Raw genomic sequence first — 18,048 nt, 5'->3', positions numbered from 1 at the left:
ATCTGTGATCTAACAACAGTGTTGCATACTTCACATGCAAAGACATAAGGGCCCAGAAATTCGGGTCTCTACGGGTGAGTACGCATGGGGTACTCACCCGTAGGCCCAATGGAAGTGCCGGTTTCCTGCATGCGCGGGAAACCGGCACTTCCGTTCCCCTGAAAGAAGGGGTTCAGAGTTCGAACGTGTGCGCGGGTGAGGCTGCGCGTGCGCATCGAACTTCGGTTTTTTTTTGCCGGTTTTTCCGGGAGGGTAAGTCTGCAGAAGTTAGACATGTAAAAAGCAGGCGTAAGGCCTGCTTTTTACAAGGTAAGTGGTGAATTAATTAAAATTAAAACATTTTTTTTCCACAGGTTTATTATTTTTAAATACTTTAAAGCAAGGTAAGTTTATTTTTAGCCCCGTTAGAAAATAAAATATTTTTCTTCAATTGTTTAAAATAGTTATTTCATGTAATTTATAGTTTATTTTTAAAATGTGATGTTTATTTTAAATTTATTTGAAGATTTAGTGATGTTTTGGGGCCGTAGTATTTTTAAGTTTTGACAGCTCTTCCTGTCAATTTTATGAATGGAGCATTCCCTGCTCAGATTGGCTCCCCATGGCCCACGTGATCCCAGGGGACACATCGAACTAACTGCGCCCCTGGGATACGCAAGCACTGCGCGCCGGCAGCTGGACCAGGCCAAAGATCGGAATTCCACGGAGGCCCACAGCTCAACGGCCGGCGCACAAGGTAAGTGCAGGTCGGGGGCTTACACCCGCGGGAAGCCCCCGACCCGAATTTCTGGGCCAAGGTCTCTTGCACTTTTCCATTATGACCATGTTTCTTTAAAGCACGTTTGTAACAACAGATACAGACATTGTTCGGGTGAGGTCTCATTAAAAGGAAACAGATTGTGCGCCACTGTGCTAGCAGCAGAGAGTGCCTTTTGAGAGTTGGGGTAAGTGGGGTGTGAGGTGCTGCTTTTGTTTTGTTTTTCCTGCCAGTCTCAGGATTAGCAGACATCGCGGAGGCAGAGCAGCGAGGCGAGGCCCAGTCGAGGCAGCCAGGAGCAGCAGCGGCTGTCGAGTCGGAGCAGCGAGGTGAGGCAGCCTTAACAGGCTCCACAGGCAACATTCCAAAGGGAGGTCAGAATTCAAAAGTGACATCACAGCCAAGCTGGTAGGTGATTGGCTGGTTGGTGAGTACTTTTCCTTCCCTTTTAAACCTTTCTAAGTTGGTAAGTTCAATTAAATAGAGGTGTGATATTCATCATCTAGAATCAGGGCAGAGGGTATTTAAAAATAATAATAATAAATTTAATTAATTACATAGAATGGAAGAGCAGGTGATGTGTTACTGCTGCAATATGTGGGAGCTGGTGGACACCAGTGATGTTCACGGTGATCACATTTGCAGTAAGTGTTGGCTGCTCGAGGAACTCCGGCTCCGTGTTGATGAACTGGAGTCCGAGCTTCAAACACTGCGACACATCAGGGAGGGGGAGAGTTACCTGGACTCTGTGTTCCAGGAAGTAGTCACACCAATTAGATTAACTAATTCAGATGTATTCCGTGGTCAGGGACAGGAGGGTGTGACTATGAGTGAGGCAGGTACGGGGATCCAGGAGGTAGTGTTGGAGGAGCCGCAGCCCTTGCTCTTGTCCAACAGGTTCGAGGCTCTTACTCCCTGTGAGGACAGGAATGGGGACTGCAGGGAGGATGAGCAACCTGGCCACAGCACCGTGCAACGAGGGGCCATTCAAGTGGGGGGAGTAAAAAGAAATGTTGTAGTGGTAGGGGATAGTATCATTAGGGGGATAGATAGGGTTCTTTGCAGCCGAGAGCGAGAGTCCCGAAGGCTGTGTTGCCTGCCCGGTGCCAGGGTTAAGGACATCTCCTCTGGGCTGGAGAGAAACTTGGAGTGGGAGGGGGAGGATCCAGTTGTCGTGGTCCATGTTGGTACCAACGACATAGATAGGACAAGGAAGGAGGTTCTGCTGAGGGAGTATGAGCAGCTAGGGACCAAATTAAAAAGCAGAACCACAAGGGTAATAATCTCTGGATTACTACCTGAGCCACGAGCAAATCTGGCTAGGGTAAATAAAATCAGAGTTAAATGCGTGGCTCAAAGACTGGTGTGGGAGAAGTGGGTTTTGCTTCTTGGGACACTGGCACCAGTACTGGGACGGGAGAGAGCTGTTCCGTTGGGACAGACTTCACTTGGCCAGTGCTGGGACTAGAATCCTGGTGAATCAAATAACTAGGGCTGTAGAGAGGGCTTTAAACTAATTAGTGGGGGGGAGGTTTCAAGAGAGCGAAAAATAAAAATGTCAGTGGAGAAGGCAATAGAGCAAGGTAGCAGTGGGGGAATTAAAAACCAGAGCATGTCAGTAAGGGACAGAATGTATAAAGATAAAGGTAAAGTAGTAAAAGGGGGTAAAAGCAGGAATAAATTGTCACAAAACATATTTAAAAGTTCTTTATCTGAATGCACGCAGCATTCATAACAAAATAGACGAGTTGACGGTACAAATAACTACACATGAGTATGATCTGGTGGCCATTACAGAAACATGGCTGCAAGGTGACCATGACTGGGAACTAAACATCCAGGGGTATTTGACAATTAGGAAGGACATACAGGAAGGAAAGGGAGGTGGGGTGGCTATGTTAATAAAGGATGGAATCACTGCAATAGTGAGAAATGATATTGGGTCAAAGGATCAGGATAGTGAAACGGTTTGGGTGGAGATAAGGAATAATAAGGGGAAAAAGTCACTAGTGGGTGTAGTCTATAGGCCTCCTAACAGTTGCAACTCTGTTGGTCGGAGTATAAATCAGGAAACAGTTGGGGCTTGTAATAAGGGAACAGCTATAATCATGGGGGATTTTAACTTTCATATTGACTGGACAAATCAAATTGGGCAGGGCAGCCTTGAGGAAGAGTTCATAGAGTGCATTAGGGACGGGTTCCTTGAGCAGTATGTAACTGAACCAACCAGGGGGCAGGCAATCTTAGATCCGGTCCTGTGTAATGATACAGGATTAATAAAAAATGTCCTAGTAAAGGATCCCCTTGGAATGAGTGACCATAACATGGTTGAATTCCAAATTCAGTTGGAGGGTGAGAGAGTTGGATCTCAAACCAGCGTACTAAGCTTAAATAAAGGAGACTATGAAGGTATGAGAGCAGAGTTGACTAAAGTGGACTGGGAAAATAGATTAAAGTGTAAGACGGTACATGAGCAGTGGTGTACATTCAAGGAGATATTTCACAACTTTCAAGAAAAATATATTCCAGTGAGGAAAAAGGGGCGTAAAAGAAAAGACAGCCATCCGTGGCTAAGTAAAGTAATAAAGGATAGTATCCGACTGAAAACAAGGGCATATATAGTAGCCAAATCTAGTGGGAGGATAGAAGATTGGGAAGCATTTAAAAGCCAGCAAAGAATAACTAAAAGATTAATTAAGAAAGGGAAGATAGATTATGAAAGTAAACTAGCAAAGAATATAAAAACAGATAGCAAGAGTTTCTACAGTTATATAAAAAGAAAAAGGGTGGCTAAAGTGAATGCTGGTCCCTTAGAGGACGAGACCGGGAAATTAGTGGTGGGGAACATGGAGATGGCAAAAACGCTGAACAAATATTTTGTATCAGTCTTTACAGTAGAGGACACTAAAAATATCCCAACACTGGACAAACAGGGGGCTATGCAGGGGGGGGGGGGGGGGGGGAGGAGCTAAACACGATTAAAATCACTAAGGAGGTGGTACTCGGTAAGATAATGGGACTAAAGGCGGATAAATCCCCTGGACCTGATGGCTTACATCCTAGGGTCTTGAGAGAAGTAGCGGTAGGGATTGTGGATGCATTGGTGGTAATTTTCCAAAACACCCTGGATTCAGGAAAGGTCCCAGCAGATTGGAAAACTGCTAATGTAACGCCCTTATTTAAAAAGGGAGGCAGACAAAAGGCTGGAAACTATAGACAAGTTAGCCTAACATCTGTGGTTGGTAAAATGTTGGAGTCCATTATTAAGGAAGCAGTAACAGGACATTTGGATAAGCATAATTTAATCGGACAGAGTCAGCATGGTTTTACGAAGGGGAAGTCATGTTTGACAAATTTGCTCGAATTCTTTGAGGACGTAACAAACAGGGTGGATAAAGGGGAACCAGTGGATGTGGTGTATTTGGACTTCCAAAAGGCATTTGACAAGGTGCCACACAAAAGATTACTGCACAAGATAAAAAATCACGGCATTGGGGGCAATATACTGGCATGGGTGGAAGATTGGCTATCTAACAGAAAACAGAGAGTTGGGATAAATGGTTCATTCTCGGGTTGGCAATCAGTAACTAGTGGTGTTCCGCAGGGGTCAGTGCTGGGACCCCAGCTCTTTACAATCTATATTAACGATTTGGAGGAAGGGACCGAGTGCAACGTATCCAAGTTTGCCGACGATACAAAGATGGGAGGGAAAGCAGTGAGTGAGGAGGACATAAAAAACCTGCAAAAGGACATAGGCAGGCTAAGTGAGTGGGCAGAGATTTGGCAGATGGAATATAATATTGGAAAGTGAGGTTATGCACTTTGGCAGAAAAAATCAAAGAGCAAGTTATTATCTAAATGGAGAGAAACTGCAAAGTGCTACAGTACAAAGGGATCTGGGGGTCCTGGTGCATGAAACACAAAGTTAGTATGCAGGTACAGCAGGTGATCAGGAAGGCCAATGGAATCTTGGCTTTTATTGCAAGGGGGATGGAGTATAAAAACAGGGAAGTCTTGCTGCAGTTATACAGGGTATTGGTGAGGCCACACCTGGAATACTGCGTGCAGTTTTGGTTTCCATATTTAAGAAAAGATATACTTGCTCTGGAGGCAGTTCAGAGAAGGTTCACTCGGTTGATTCCAGAGATGAGGGGGTTGACGTATGAGGAAAGGTTGAGTAGGTTGGGCCTCTACTCATTGGAATTCAGAAGAATGAGAGGCGATCTTATCGAAACATATAAGATTGTGAGGGGGCTTGATCGGGTGGATGCGGTGAGGATGTTTCCACTGATGGGTGAGACTAGAACTAGGGGGCATAATCTTAGAATAAGGGGCTGCCCTTTCAAAACTGAGATGAGGAGAAACTTCTTCACTCAGAGGGTAGTAAATCTATGGAATTTGCTACCTCAGAGAGCTGTGGAAGCTGCGACATTAAATAAATTTAAAACAGAGATTGACAGTTTCCTAACTGATAAGGGAATAAGGGGTTACGGGGAGCGGGCAGGGAAGTGGACGTGAGTCTAAGTTCGGATCAGCCATGATCCTATTGAATGGCAGAGCAGGCCCGAGGGGCCATATGGCCTACTCCTGCTCCTACTTCTTATGCTGTCTTTAGTGCTAGCAAGAGCTTAAGAGTCAGCAGAATTTGCTTTCAGATCTGAATATCTCAAGAAATTCTCAGGAACACTGGCAAGGCAGTATTTATTGCCCACCAGAGTTTCTCTGAGGCAACTACGGAGCGTGGCATTGGAATCATATATAGGGCAGACTGGCTAGAATTGGCAGATTTCATGGTGCTAGGGCAGAAATGACAAGATTTTTTTGAATCCAATTTCACAACTTGCCATGATAGGATTTGAACTTAAGGTCTCTGGGTTGCAAGTCCAGTACCTGAACCAATAGGCCACCGTACTTGTATCTGCCAACTCCAGAAACTGTCATATTTAATCTATGAAAGGAAAACAGAGGATGCGCGAAGAACACAGGTCAACACGTGCCTCTGAGTCAGAAGGTTATGGGTTCAAGTCCCACTCCAGAGACTTGAGCACGGAAATCTAGGCTGACACTACAGTGCCGTGCTGAGGGAGTGCTGCACTGTCGGAGGTGCCATCTTTCGATGAGACATTAAACCCGTCTGCTCTCTCAGGTGGACGTAAAAGATCCCACGGCACTATTTCGAAGAGGAGCAGGGGAGTTATCCCCGGTGCCCTGGCCAATATTTATCCCTCAATCAACATAACATAAAAAAAACAGATTATCTGTTTGTGGGAGCTTGCTGCGCATAAATTGGCTGCCGCGTTTCCAACATTACAACAGTGACTACACTTCAAAAGTACTTCATTGGCTGTAAAGCGCTTCGGGATGTCCTGAGGTCGTGAAAGGCGCTATATAAATGCAAGTCTTTCTTTCCTTTCTAATCTATGGCTGGTTTTTGGTTGCAGCACACAGAGAAAAACATCTCGCCAGCATGACTGAACTTCCCACAACCTTGTGCAGCAGTTTTCTCCTCATTACCTTGGCCACTCCATGAGGACAGGCTGAAGGAACACAAGAGACTAGAGAAAGTTGCTGAGCAATAGAACAAGCAACTGAATTCTATGACTATGAAACCCCTGAGTTGCAAGTTTCCAGAGGCGCGCATCAATGAATTCCGGAGGGCAAACTCTGACTTTAATGACACGCTAGAAGCTTTAAAAAAATGTTGAGCACCTAATCACTGTTTATGTATTTGGGAGTGGTTTTGCCAGCAGCATTACTTTAATTGTATCATTTTAAAATGCAAATCTACTATAGAAAGTACAAAGTTAGAATACAAAGCTGCGTATCCAAACACAAAAAGGGGGCATCAAACAACTTTTTTTTTTAAAAAAACTGGGAGGTTCAATATTTTCAGTGAGATAGTTGGAAAAATATTATAAGTGCGAAGAAGCTGCGGCCAGGATTTCAGTATTGTTGAGGAAACAGATTTGGGGCTTTGGACAAACCAGCTCTAGTTACTTTCTGAACAGACTCCAGCACACACTATAATCCACTTACTGGCGTTTGGTGCATCCAACTGGCTGGATGCCCATTAAAACAGTTTTGGGGCAATTCTTTGAAGGGGAAAAGAAAAATCACATTTGTAACATAAAAATGTAGTTGACCATGATGTTGAGAGTGGCAGTGGTCCATTGTGAAGTGAATGCCTGTGATTTTGCGTCTAAATCCGCCTTGGAGTAGAGGGACACGGGCTTGATCCCAGACTCCGGAGAGCTCGTGATAGAATCATAGAATAGAATAGCACAGAAGGAAAGCATTCGGCCCATCGAGTCTGCGCCGGCTCTTTTGAAGATCTTTGTGATCTCAGTTTCACTGTTGTGGGGATGTACTGAGAGGAGACCAAGTGATTCCCATCGAGTGAAGGAAACCACGAACCAGTCTGCTCGTGTGTGTCGTGCGTTGCTAAGTAGCATCAGGGCAGACCTAGGAGCTTGCTGCCTTCCGTCATTATGGCCTCGGAAGGCCCGAGAAAATTCATACTGGGAGAAAAATGAGGAAACGAAAGGGATTTCTTAGTCATAATATTGAATGTAATTGCAGGCCACATTCTGTGGCTTAGGCTAATGTACAATGAAGCTTTATTCATTACTGTACTTTTTGATATTGAGGACTTGAATGAAAACAAACTGCATGCTGAATATGTTCCCGTTACTACTTTATTTTCTAGCTTGAAAGTGTTACATTATTCTATTTTTAGAAGTTTTTCTTTAGTCAAGTTGTTAAATACAAGTCAGCCTGGAGGACAAGTTTGTTTTCTCAGCAGAAAGGAGGCTTTGGTCAGCATTCAGCAGCTTCCTGCTCCATCCATCAGTGTAACCAGCAGCAAACTGATAAGGGCCTACAATCTGTTGCTGACATTTGTTTAATGTGCAGCATTTCTCTTGTGGACTCCACACTACAGTTCAGACTACTTTTTTTTTTTTTTTTTTTATAAAAGGTGTGGTCATGACTTTCATAAAACAAGTACCTGTGGGATTGAGGAAATGCAATTAAAATTAATACGCAGCCTTTCCTGAAAATGAAGGAAATTTACTTGGAACACGTGAACAAGAAAAAAAATGCCATTTATAACAAGGGAGTAAAAGGAGCCGTGGTTCAATTACTTTAACTTGTTTTATATGTTGCAACTCCTGTCTATCCGCACATACAAGTCATTGCGTGGGCACTGAAATTTGGGGGTTTAACTTATATGCGAATCATTGCTGTGGATGGTACTGTAGCCCATGCCAGGGCGAGCAAGCACCAGCCTGGCACAGTCACAGTCATTTGCCAACATTCTGGCAGTGTATGGGACAAAACATTTAGATCACTGTTTGGGGCGTGTACCATAAAGCAAGTTCATTCTGGCCAAGTGCAATTACCTGGCTTGTTCCCACTGCTCTGTGTATTCTGGACTCTCTAGGACAGTCAATTTAGAGCATTGTTTTGGGATTGAAAGCTGGTGGGGGGGTGCCTTATATGGGTGAGTTATGGTGAGGACAGTACTGCAACTCATTCTGGGGAGCACAATCACCAGCCTGGCCCAGTCCCACTCCCATCTCTCTTCTGGACACTCTAAGGGACAGTTAACATGCATCAAAATCTAATTTCCCTCTCTCTGGGAACCCTGGTGACTGAGTTTTTGGCAGAAAGGTTGGGGGGGTGGGGGGTGGCAGGGGGTGATCTTATAGGTGGATAGATAAAGAGTAAACCTTAATAAATGTGTTGCGCAGTGCCCTATACTATGTACCAGTATTCACTTACAAGTACTTCCATAGATCAAAAATACTCCCCAAGAGACAGCTTATCTGCAGAAAAACTGGTTTAGATTTCCTTTGTAGCCGAGGCAGTGAAAAATTAATGAGCAGACATGGAATACCACCTTGCTTGATATATATTGTTCATTTTCATGATCATCTTCGGAACGTGGAAATAAGAATAAACATTATTAAAGGGACAGCGTTGTTGTAAAACATTTTCAGACAGGCTCATATTCTAAAACAGCAAATGGTTTGGCTCAGAAACATTGAAATAGCGCCCCTACACTAGCTCGTTCACACCAGAAAGGTGTTGCATTGGTTGCAGTGTCGACAGTTTTGAAATTTAAAAAAAAATTATAGAAACAAATAAAGGGTCACAACCTGAACTGTTGACCCATCTTCCTCTCTTTCAATGCCTGACCAACCTCTTAAATTCTTAATGTTAGTTATATTGAATAAAGAAAGTGTGTGTAAAACTTACTGGGGAATGATCAGGAGACCAGGAAATAAAGAGCCATTCGTAGCCCTGTGCATTCTGGCTGTCAAGGCGATAAAGGATGTAGCAGGGCTGCATGTCCTCCAGCAGGGGAAGGATGAAGCTGTCGTAGTCTCTGTCCCATGCCTGTGATGGCTCTTTGTACATCCCCAACACTAACTGCTCTAGAAGAGAATTACACACATGGTTAATTGCACATTTCAAAATGATTTATTGTTCTTGTTCAAGTATTAATAGCAGGGCAGCCGGAAGTACAATCCAACAATTCCTATTTTCCAATTTTTTGAATATAAAACGCAGACCCAACTGACCCAGTGTGTTGAAAACGCACTGCGGACATTCCACAGCTGCTGGCGGTTGCATCATGAACTTAATTGATTTTTTTTTTTTTTTTTTAAACCAGTGCAAACTAACAAAAACATTTAAAAAAAATATTTTAAAAGATATCTGTACTACGTCACGGCCACAGAATCAGACAGTCAGCAGAAAGGAGGCACTTCTTTACAGGGAGGGAAGGAAATCACAGCTTGAGTAAAGCTGGAACTGCTCTCGTGCACCTCGCAGCTGGTGACGGAGGTCTGGCAGATGCCACACAGCTGGGTTGTCTATCTACCCTTGATGCAGAATGATGTGCATAAACTGTGGACATAAACTTTAAACAAAACTGCCACATACCGGACCTTGGAATGTTTGATGCTGACACTAGGCCCTAAATGGAAACTGCTCGATGCCCTAACACTAACATCCCTCGCCCTGGCTACAAAATTCATTTTAAAAATGCCAATTTATTCTTTTCTTTATCTTGTGTAGAAGGAACTGTAATCCTGTGTTCAGATAGGTAGGTAATGGGTGATAATATAAAACATTCTTCAAAAAAAACTTCTACCCCTCAATTGTGCAATACTCCAGTAAACCCATCTTTTAAAATAAACATGTTCAAAAATGGCTCTTACAAATGACCTCTGCTTGATGCAGCTATTCCACCTGATACTTGGATGTGCCTACCCTGTATTAAACATGTGCCTTGAGGTTCGAGTGCTATTGTAATTCCTTGTTCCATTATTTGGACAAAGGCAGTAATCCATTTAAAGTAAATGTGAAATGAAAGCAGACCCAATAAGTTCAAATATTTTTAATTGAAATAAATAGCTCCATGGTTTTTCGGATTTCTCGATCTTTACATAATTACAATTATGTTTCTTTTACTATAGAATAATTTTGAGCACCAGCAATTAGTAAACTTTTCTTTTTAAATTTATAAAATTCTGAATGGAGGTGAATGTCATAAGATTTCTGCCCAAAGAAAAATAACATCTTCTCTCAGGGAAATCATAGATTATTTAATTTCAAACATCACAACAGTTCTCTGGAAGAACTAATGCCTTGTGATTGTTTTTGTACACAAGTTATGACGGTGCAAACAACAGCAGCAACAACAACTTGCATTTATGTAATGCCTTTAACATAGTAAAACGTCCCAACACGCTTCACAGGAGCGTTCTCAGATAAAATTTGACCAAGCCACATAAGGAGATATTAGGACAGGTGACCAAAGCTTGGTCAAAGAGGTAGGTTTTAAGGAGTATCGTAAAGGAGGAGAGGCGACGAGGGAATTCCAGATCTTAGGACCTAGGCAGCTGAAGGCACGGCCGCCAATGGTGGAGCGATGGAAGTCAGGGAGGGCAAAATTGGAGGAGCGCAGAGATCTCGGAGGGTTTGTAGGGCTGGAGGAGGTTACAGAGATAGGGAGTGGCGAGACCATGGAACGATTTGAATGCAAGGATGAGAATTTTAAAATTGAGGCATTGCCGGACCGTGAGCCAATGTAGGTCAATGAGCATAGGGGTGAAACGGGCCTTGGTTAGTAACTGTTACTCATCTCTTCAGGGACCAACTAGTCAAATGCTAATTTGATTTTAGAGCTACCAACAACCTTGTATATAGATGAAGCTATGAAGATGCTGAAGAGTCTGCTGGTGGCTAGGTTGTCACAGTCCCATGTGACCAATCTGTATGTTGTAACTGTCCACACTGTGATGTTACATAATATCAGGTGACATATGTCAGTCACATATACTCCATTTTTACGTTCTAAATACTGTATAACATGTATATAGCCCAATACAAATTCTTCTGTGCCAACTAGCTTAATTTGTTGGACTATTTCTGTAGACAGTACTGCCCCCCAATTATCAAAATCCACGACATGGCCTTGGACAACGTGGACCACTTTCCATACCTCGGGAGCCTACTGTCAACAAGGGCGCACCAACGTCAGTGTTCTCGCTCAGGCCAACATTCCCAGCATCGAAGCTTTGACCACAATCGATCAGCTCCGATGGACGGGTCACATTGTCTACATGCCCGATACGAGACTCCCAAAACAAGCGCACTACTCTGAGCTCCGACACGGCAAGAGAGCCCCAGGTGGGCAGAGGAAACACTTCAAGGACACCCTCGAAGCCTCCTTGGAAAAAGTGCAACATCCCCACTGACACCTGGGAATCCCTGGCCCAGGACCGCACAAAGTGGAGGAGAAGCATCCGGGAAGGTGCCGAATAACTCGAGTCTCTTCGCCGGGAGCAAGCGGAAGCCAAGCACAAGTAGCGCAAGGAGCGCACGTCAACCCAAGCACCCCACCCACCCGCCCCTTCAACCACCGTCTGCCCCACCTGTGACAGAGACTAGGTCCCACATTGGACTCATCAGTCACCTGAGAACTCATTTTTAATGTGGAAGCAAGTCATCCTCGGTTCCGAGGGACTGCCTAAGGAGAAGGATACGGGTAATACTCAGATGAAGTACATTCACTGGGCACAAACTTAAAACGCGATTGAATGACTAAAGTAAACTCTTTCCTGGCCTATGGCCAGTCTCCTTTGCTTCCCTAGCCTCTGCCTCAAAACCATGCTCGTTTACCAGACAAGGGAAAGTTAGATTTATGTTATAGTAACCAAAGCTTCTTAGTTGGTGTAAGTGAAACTGTTCCAAGAATGGAGTGGGCAATGACAGAGGAGCAGTGCATGCATTTGCTAACAATGACCAGAAAAGGTCCGGAGCACTGAAACCCGCAGCGAGGAAAGGGAGCTGAAAGCTACAGGAGTTACACCCAACTTGGCCAATTAGGCAGATATCAGCGAGTCGGTTAGTTACCCAGAAATTGAGCCTTGTTGTTATAGGCAAGCAATCAAATGTCAAGATGTACCCTGCAACGACCTAATTAGTTGAAGTACGATCCAAGCTATTCTTCATCAGAGTGGAATGGAAATCATTCATCTTTACAGTGCTTGACAATCTCCTAATGTTGCAGTAGAGATCTTCGGAGTATCTTATTACTGAAATATTTCTAAAATATACAGTTTACAAGAAGTTGAATACAGTTGGCAAATACATCCATTGTTTCGTATGTCTGTTCTACAAATGTGGAAAAGTGAATTGGCTTGCTAAACCTGATTGATTGGAAAGCAAAACAGATTTATCCACATTGTGCAGTTAAGTCCTATCGCCTCATCTGAAATTACAGCAGCTTTGAAAGAGATCAGCAGAGATATAAAGCAATCTTTCTGTTTGTACGATGATCCAGTGAAACAGTAGACTGATAACCCTGTAAAGGCAATTAAAGCTACAGCACGAATCCTTCAACTTTATTTTTATCCAAAATATGAGAAAACCAGCATCATCTTCAGTTTTCTTTTGCCCCCAAGGAATACTGTTGGCAATATTAGCAAACACATTCATTCGTGTGACATCCCTCTGTCCACTGAGGCAAAAAAATACATGGTTTACCACCTGTTAAGCATTAGTCTCCAAATCACCCACACCCTCAGGCATGGCTCAGTGGGCAGCACCCTCGCCTCTGAGTCAGAAGGTTGAGAGTTCAAGTCCCACGCCAGAGACTTAAGCACAAAAATCTAGGCTGGCATTCCAGTACAGTGCTGAGGGAGTGCTGCATTGTCGGCGGTGCCGTCTTTCGGATGAGACGTTAAACCGAGGCCTCGTCTGCTCTCCCAGGTGGACGTAAAAGATCCCATAGCACTATTTCGAAGAGGAGCAGGGGAGGTGTCCTAATGTCCTAGACAATATTTATCCCTCAATCAACATCTAAAACAGATTATCTGGTCGTTACCACATTGCTGTTTGTGGGAGCTTGCTGTGCGCAAATTGGCTGCCGCGTTTCCTACAATAAAACAGTGGCTACACTTCAAAAAGTACTTCATTGGCTGTAAAGCATTTGGGACGTCCGGTGGTTGTGAAAGGCGCTATATAAATGGGAGTTTTTCTTCCTTTCTCTCCAGATAGCTTCCTCAGATCTGTCCCAGGATCTACCGGAGGGCCGCTGGTGGCGATGCAGCGGCCTGGAATCCAATGCCGATTCACCGACGAGCTGCCTGGGGGTGTCCAGCATGTGTCTGTAGCTCGCCGGTATCATTTCAATGAGGCCCAAGGCCGTTTAACAGGTGTGCCTTGTGCCTACCTCTTCCAGGGCTGGGATTGTTCCCTGCACTCAGTACTGACCCTCCAAACCAATTTCTAGACCTCAGTTTTCCCATTCGTTTCTTTCTATCCAAGGAGTCAGGGGACAGCATAAGTACGCCATGAATGGTGTCAAGATAGCCAAGAATGAAGCTGAGAGAGATCCAGGGATTTTAGAAGACTTGTTGCTCAAGAAGCCTGATCACCGTGAGGCAGCAATCAACAAAGCAAATAGAATACTAAATTACACAGCCAAAGCAACAGCGCTCAAGTCAGAGAAAGTCATGCCCAAAATATGTTGTGCGCTGGTCAGATCACCTTTGTGTCCAGCTATGATCACTGGCAGACAGACGGTCAGGCCTTGTAGAAAATGTGAGCTAAAAACAGAAAATGCTGGAAAATACTCAGCAGCTCAGGCAGCATTGGTGGGGAGAAACAGAGTTAATGGGCTGGATTTTCATTCAGCAGTTGGGAAGGAGGTGGAACTACAACCTTCGGGTTTTAGTCCCGCCTCCATCGACGTCCGGCCAATCCACTCGATTTTCCCTTGATTGACCTTGTTAAGCCCGCCCAGCGGGCTCAGCAGGCCAATTAAGGGCCACCCGGCAACAGGTGACATCACAGACTGAAATTTCAGAATGTGAGCCTGAATACTGACAGAGGATGAAGTTATTAGGAAAGACTGAAGCAACTTTTTTAAAAAAATGACAGCATTAAAAGTCACTCAGTCAGTTGCGCTGATCTCAGGCATGCCACTTCAAGTGGTGAATGCAGGACTCCCTTCATAGACCCTAGATCTTCATCAAGTGGTTGTGACGCCACTTGAAGATCAAAATAAATATTTTAAAATGAGTCACTGGATATAATGTGCTGAAAGTTGTATATTATTTCATACATCAACTGCCCCCTCTCTCTTCTGAGCAGAGATGTAGTCTATGCTGAAAAGTTTGCCTTCTATTGACTGACTCAGAGTAGCACTAATGGTAGCCATGGAAAAGTCCATTGCTTGGATTCTTCCATCTGCAGGATAATGTAAAGATGGGATGCTAGCCAGATCTTAAAATAAAATTTAAAAAGTGCCACACAGATCTGTTTCATGGTTTAGGGTTTATTATTTAAAGGTGACTGTACCTATAACTGGTGGCAAGTGTCCTCCCTGTGGAGAAGTTCCTCTCCAGCTGAGATCAGGAACTCATGGGATGTTGCAGGTGCGAACCTTAAGGACATCTCACCAGACTGCCTATAAGGAAAGCTTTTGTTTATGTGATACAGTTTATTAATAAAGAAGTAGATGGTAATAGAAACTAGACTTCACAGAAAGTGGTGGCAACTTACAGGCTCCGAATAAAATACAGGAAAAGTTCTGATATCCGGGACCGGCGTGTTGCCGATCTATCAAAAGTGCCGGACATGCAAAGTCAACGTTGTATTTGACAACAAACACTGTTGCTCAGCAACAGCTCGTAAACACTCGGCCCGTACCCTGAAGCGTCTCTGAAGCTGTTGCGAAGCTCCAAAGACGCTTTCCAGAGCCTGCCTGTTAACAGAATGCTAGGAGAACAAAAAAAAACTAACTAAAACGGCTGCTGATTTCTGCCGTTAGAGCAAAGTTTCCGGCCATACAACCTCCGGATAAACCAAAGTTTCCTGTAGCATAATGGAGTGACAACTGGTTTTAAACAAAAATAATTGGACACATCCAGCTTACAGCCTAAAGTCAGCTGGTGGTCTTCGGACCAGAGTGATCTCCTGGACTAGTTTCGATCGCCTAGATGGGTCGGAGAGGAATTTCCACAGAGTTTTCCCCCCCCAAATTGGCCTGGATTTGCGCCTCTCCCAGGAGATCCCGTGGTTTTGGGTGGGGTGGAGTGTATGTATTGTGATACACAAGGTATAATAATTGTGCGGGACAGGCTGGATGGACCAGAGGGTCTTTACCTGTTCGTCATTGTTCGTAAACAAGGTTATCTTTCAGCTCATAAATTTTATTTGAGCTCCTTTAAAAGGTGAAATATTTTATCATAGAAAGCATGCAGCACATAATCAACAAATGCAATGGTAGTCACGGAAAGTTCGTCTGTTAAGCTCGTCGGAACAGTAGACAGATCCAGCAAAACAACTCTCCTTCCAAAAAATACAAATTACAAGTAAACATTTTAAAGTGTTGTGGTGTTTTTGGTTCTTTATTTCCAGGGTAGCATTCCGCTGTCTCTCTCTCTCTTTCTTCCCATCTGCCTTTACTGACTGTAAACTGGTAGTTTGCTTTTTGCAAGATAGACATCCGCATCTTTGCCATTACGTTTTGGAAAAAATTCTGTTCCACTCTGATTCCCGATAGCTGCACGCCTCTTTAAAATGTCATGGGTTCATGAGGGCGAGGAGTGTGTACTTGTGCATGAGTAATTGCAACTATAAGTTTACTTTTAAAACAATATATTTTCTCCAGTTCTCCCTTTTTTGGGCCACACTATTTCCCTGGCCAAGAGTTCTCCCATGACTTTGTCAGTACTACTGTATAACTGGCTGTCAGGAGGTGGAGCATACTTGGCCAAAATGCTTCCTCGTTCGTTTCTTCAAAACAGGAAGGCAGATTATCTGAACGGCAATAGATTGGGAGAAGGGGAAGTGCAACGAGACCTGGGTGTCTTTGTGCACCAGTCGCTGAAGCTAAGCATGCAGGTGCAGCAGGTGGTTAAGAAGGCAAATGGTATGTTGGCCTTCGTAGCAAGTGGGTTTGAGTACAGGAACAAGGATGTCTTGCTGCAGTTGTACAGGGCCTTGGTGAGACCACATCTGGAGTATTGTGTGCAGTTTTGGTCACCTTATCTGAGGAAGGATGTTCTTGCCATGGAAGGAGTGCAGTGAAGATTCACTAGACTGATACCTGGGATGGCAGGAATGACATATGAGGAGAGACTGGGTCGATTGGGCTTATACTCGCTGGAGTTTAGAAGAATGAGAGGGGATCTCATTGAAACTTATAAAATTCTGACAGGACTGGACAGACTAGATGCAGGAAGGATGTTCCCGATGGTCGGGGAGTCCAGAACCAGGGGTCACAGTCTAAGGATAAGGGGCAAGCCATTTAGGACAGAAATGAGGAGGAATTTCTTCACCCAGAGAGTGGTGAACCTGTGGAATTCTCTACCACAGAAGGCAGTAGAGGCCAATTCATTAAATATATTCAAGAAGGAGTTGGATATATTTCTTAAGGCTAAAGGGATCAAGGGGTATGGGGAGAAAGCAGGGACAGGGTACTGAATTTGGATGATCAGCCATGATCGCATTGAATGGCGGAGCAGGATCGAGGGGCCGAATGGCCTACTCCTGCTCCTATCTTCTATGTTTCTATGCTTCTCCCGGTGTTAAAGTTCGAAGCCTCCGCTTGATACCATTCTCCACCAGGATGGCTTGGACATCGGAGTAACTTTGAACATAAATCTCCTTACTACCGCCAAGTGGCAGCTTGGAGCATTAATGTGCTATACCATCTTGCTTCAAAACCAACATGCTGCTTGGCACCACCCCCAACAACACGACTGAATCAAGAATTCATCTTGTGGGGATGGCCAACGAATTTCTTGCGTGGGCAGTTCAGAGTTTCAACACAACTCCCTGTTCGTAGCCTTTTTAATCACCCCATTTCACTTAGTTATCCATGTTATAGTGCACTGGCGTACGGGACCATTCTCCTGACTTTACTTCAGTTGCACAGTTCTGATAATATTTACTTTACTTGCAGGCAGAAAATTGAAACAAATTCAAGAACGATAGTTTTGAACATATGTGATTCAAATTCCTATTTTCCTTCCCAGAAGCTCATGAATGTTCATTAATGGCTGCCTCATTTTTGTTTCCTCTGGAGGTTGCCAGTATTACTGGGATTAGTCAAGGTGAAGGATGGTCGTGCTATATGATGGAGCAGTTTTCCATTTTCCAATGACAATGTGATTTTTTTCCCCCAAAGTCAGTTACTGTAAAAGTGCAGATGTTTTCTTTTTGAAGTCATCATACTGTATAAACAGGCGAATAGGTCACAACTTACAGTCTAATTTAGATCATTGTAGGTGCACGGCTGTGACGTAGACAAGAGAAAGTTTAAGTAAACTGTAACTGAACACTAGCCCACTTAACACCATCATTTACTTAAGAATGGTGTATAACATATTTTAACATTATACAATACAAACTTTGACTGGTATGATTCAACTTTTTCCACCCTTAAGCCTAGGAGTTACTGTTGCTGATATTATCAAACAAGTGCTCAACAGGTTTGTATGAAATTCCTCTGTCTATTTTAACACAAGAAAAACCCATTTATTGTAAGCATCACCTGCTAATATCTCCGACAGTATCATCTAGGCTTTGGTATCAGAAATGGCTCTACGTCTTCAATTGTTTTTGAATAGTCATTAAAACATATTTTTAGATTCTGAACCACCATTTGATGGGCGGCAGTATTTATCCAGGCTGTGGTGTCCAGGGCATGGTTAGGAGAATGGCGGCAATGCGCTTATGCATTTTAAGGCAAGTTGTGCTATCCA

At 43.8% G+C, this 18,048-nt stretch overlaps 1 protein-coding gene across 4 annotated transcripts in view; it reads right to left on the bottom strand.

Annotated features, from left to right (window-relative positions):
* The window catches only part of twf2 (twinfilin actin binding protein 2), a 146,913-nt gene that overhangs the window by 37,624 nt on the left and 91,241 nt on the right, over nt 1–18,048 (bottom strand). For 3 of the 4 annotated variants that reach the window (XM_086002006.1, XM_086002007.1, XM_086002008.1), the window contains exon 3: nt 9,017–9,195. In XM_086002006.1, coding sequence (XP_085858132.1) covers nt 9,017–9,195 — 179 coding nt within the window. Of the gene's footprint in view, nt 1–9,016; nt 9,196–9,342; nt 10,139–18,048 lie in introns of those variants that run through there. The other variant, XM_086002009.1, reaches the window with a different exon arrangement.

The sequence above is a fragment of the Somniosus microcephalus genome, chromosome 11 (assembly GCF_052327205.1).
Source record: "Somniosus microcephalus isolate GS21.2 chromosome 11, FLI_Smic_1.0, whole genome shotgun sequence".
Lineage (NCBI taxonomy): Eukaryota > Metazoa > Chordata > Chondrichthyes > Squaliformes > Somniosidae > Somniosus > Somniosus microcephalus.
Note: the sequence above shows the minus strand (reverse complement) of the source record. Positions and strands in the feature narration are given on the sequence as shown.